Below are 690 nucleotides of genomic sequence, written 5' to 3'. Positions count from 1 at the left end.
ATGATGAGCTCCAAGAAACTAGCTCAACTTTCCAAGAAGTGGCAAGGAATCAGTGCCATCGGGCGAAGAAGGGTCACAACAACGGACAAGGATGTGCACCCGTCCTGCAGCTCAGTTGCAGGCAAGGGCCACTTCGTTGTCTACTCCTCCGACGGGAGGCGCTTCGAGATCCCCATAGCGTGCCTCCGCACGATGATCTTCGAGGAGCTCCTGAGGATGTCGCAGGAAGAGTTTGGGTTCACAAGTGAGGGGAGGATCACACTGCCTTGTGATACGACAATGATGGAGTATGTAATGTGTTTGCTCAGGAGAGAGGCTTCTGAAGATGTTGAGAGGGCGCTTCTCAGCTCCATAATAACGACTTGCCACCACCCAAGCAGAATGATGCAAGCAGCCACTGGACTTCACCAGCAATTTTCTGTGCGCAGCTCCTGAAGAGTGAACATCTCCAGATTCTTCTTTCTGTTTTCATGTTCCATCTTTTTCCCCGGTTGTACTTTTGGAGCACACCTTTTGTGCAACGTTTTTCCAAGGGTGCCGTACTGTGGATGTACAGATGGATGCATGTAAAAATAATCACATTGTGTTTAGAAGAAGAAAGAATCAAGTTTAGCCAATTGAAACAATATCTAGTGCTACTACTGCTAGTTCAGTTTCTGCACTGTATTAGAGAGGTCACCACAGAAGCCA

The 690-nt window shown here is 48.1% G+C and overlaps 1 protein-coding gene across 1 annotated transcript; it reads left to right on the top strand.

The window, feature by feature from the left end:
* On the top strand, positions 1 to 435 carry LOC119328554 (auxin-responsive protein SAUR36-like). The gene has a single exon (XM_037601531.1). The coding sequence runs from the start codon at positions 1 to 3 to the stop codon at positions 433 to 435; it is 435 nt and encodes a 144-aa protein (XP_037457428.1).
* The last annotated feature ends 255 nt before the right edge of the window (positions 436 to 690 follow it).

Source organism: Triticum dicoccoides, chromosome 7A, assembly GCF_002162155.2.
Source record: "Triticum dicoccoides isolate Atlit2015 ecotype Zavitan chromosome 7A, WEW_v2.0, whole genome shotgun sequence".
Classification (NCBI taxonomy): Eukaryota; Viridiplantae; Streptophyta; class Magnoliopsida; order Poales; family Poaceae; genus Triticum; species Triticum dicoccoides.
Note: the sequence above shows the minus strand (reverse complement) of the source record. Positions and strands in the feature narration are given on the sequence as shown.

Coding starts and splice junctions, on each gene's coding strand:
- LOC119328554 (XM_037601531.1), top strand. CDS start 1: ATGATGAGCTCCAAGAAACTAGCTCAACTTTCCAAGAAGTGGCAAGGA.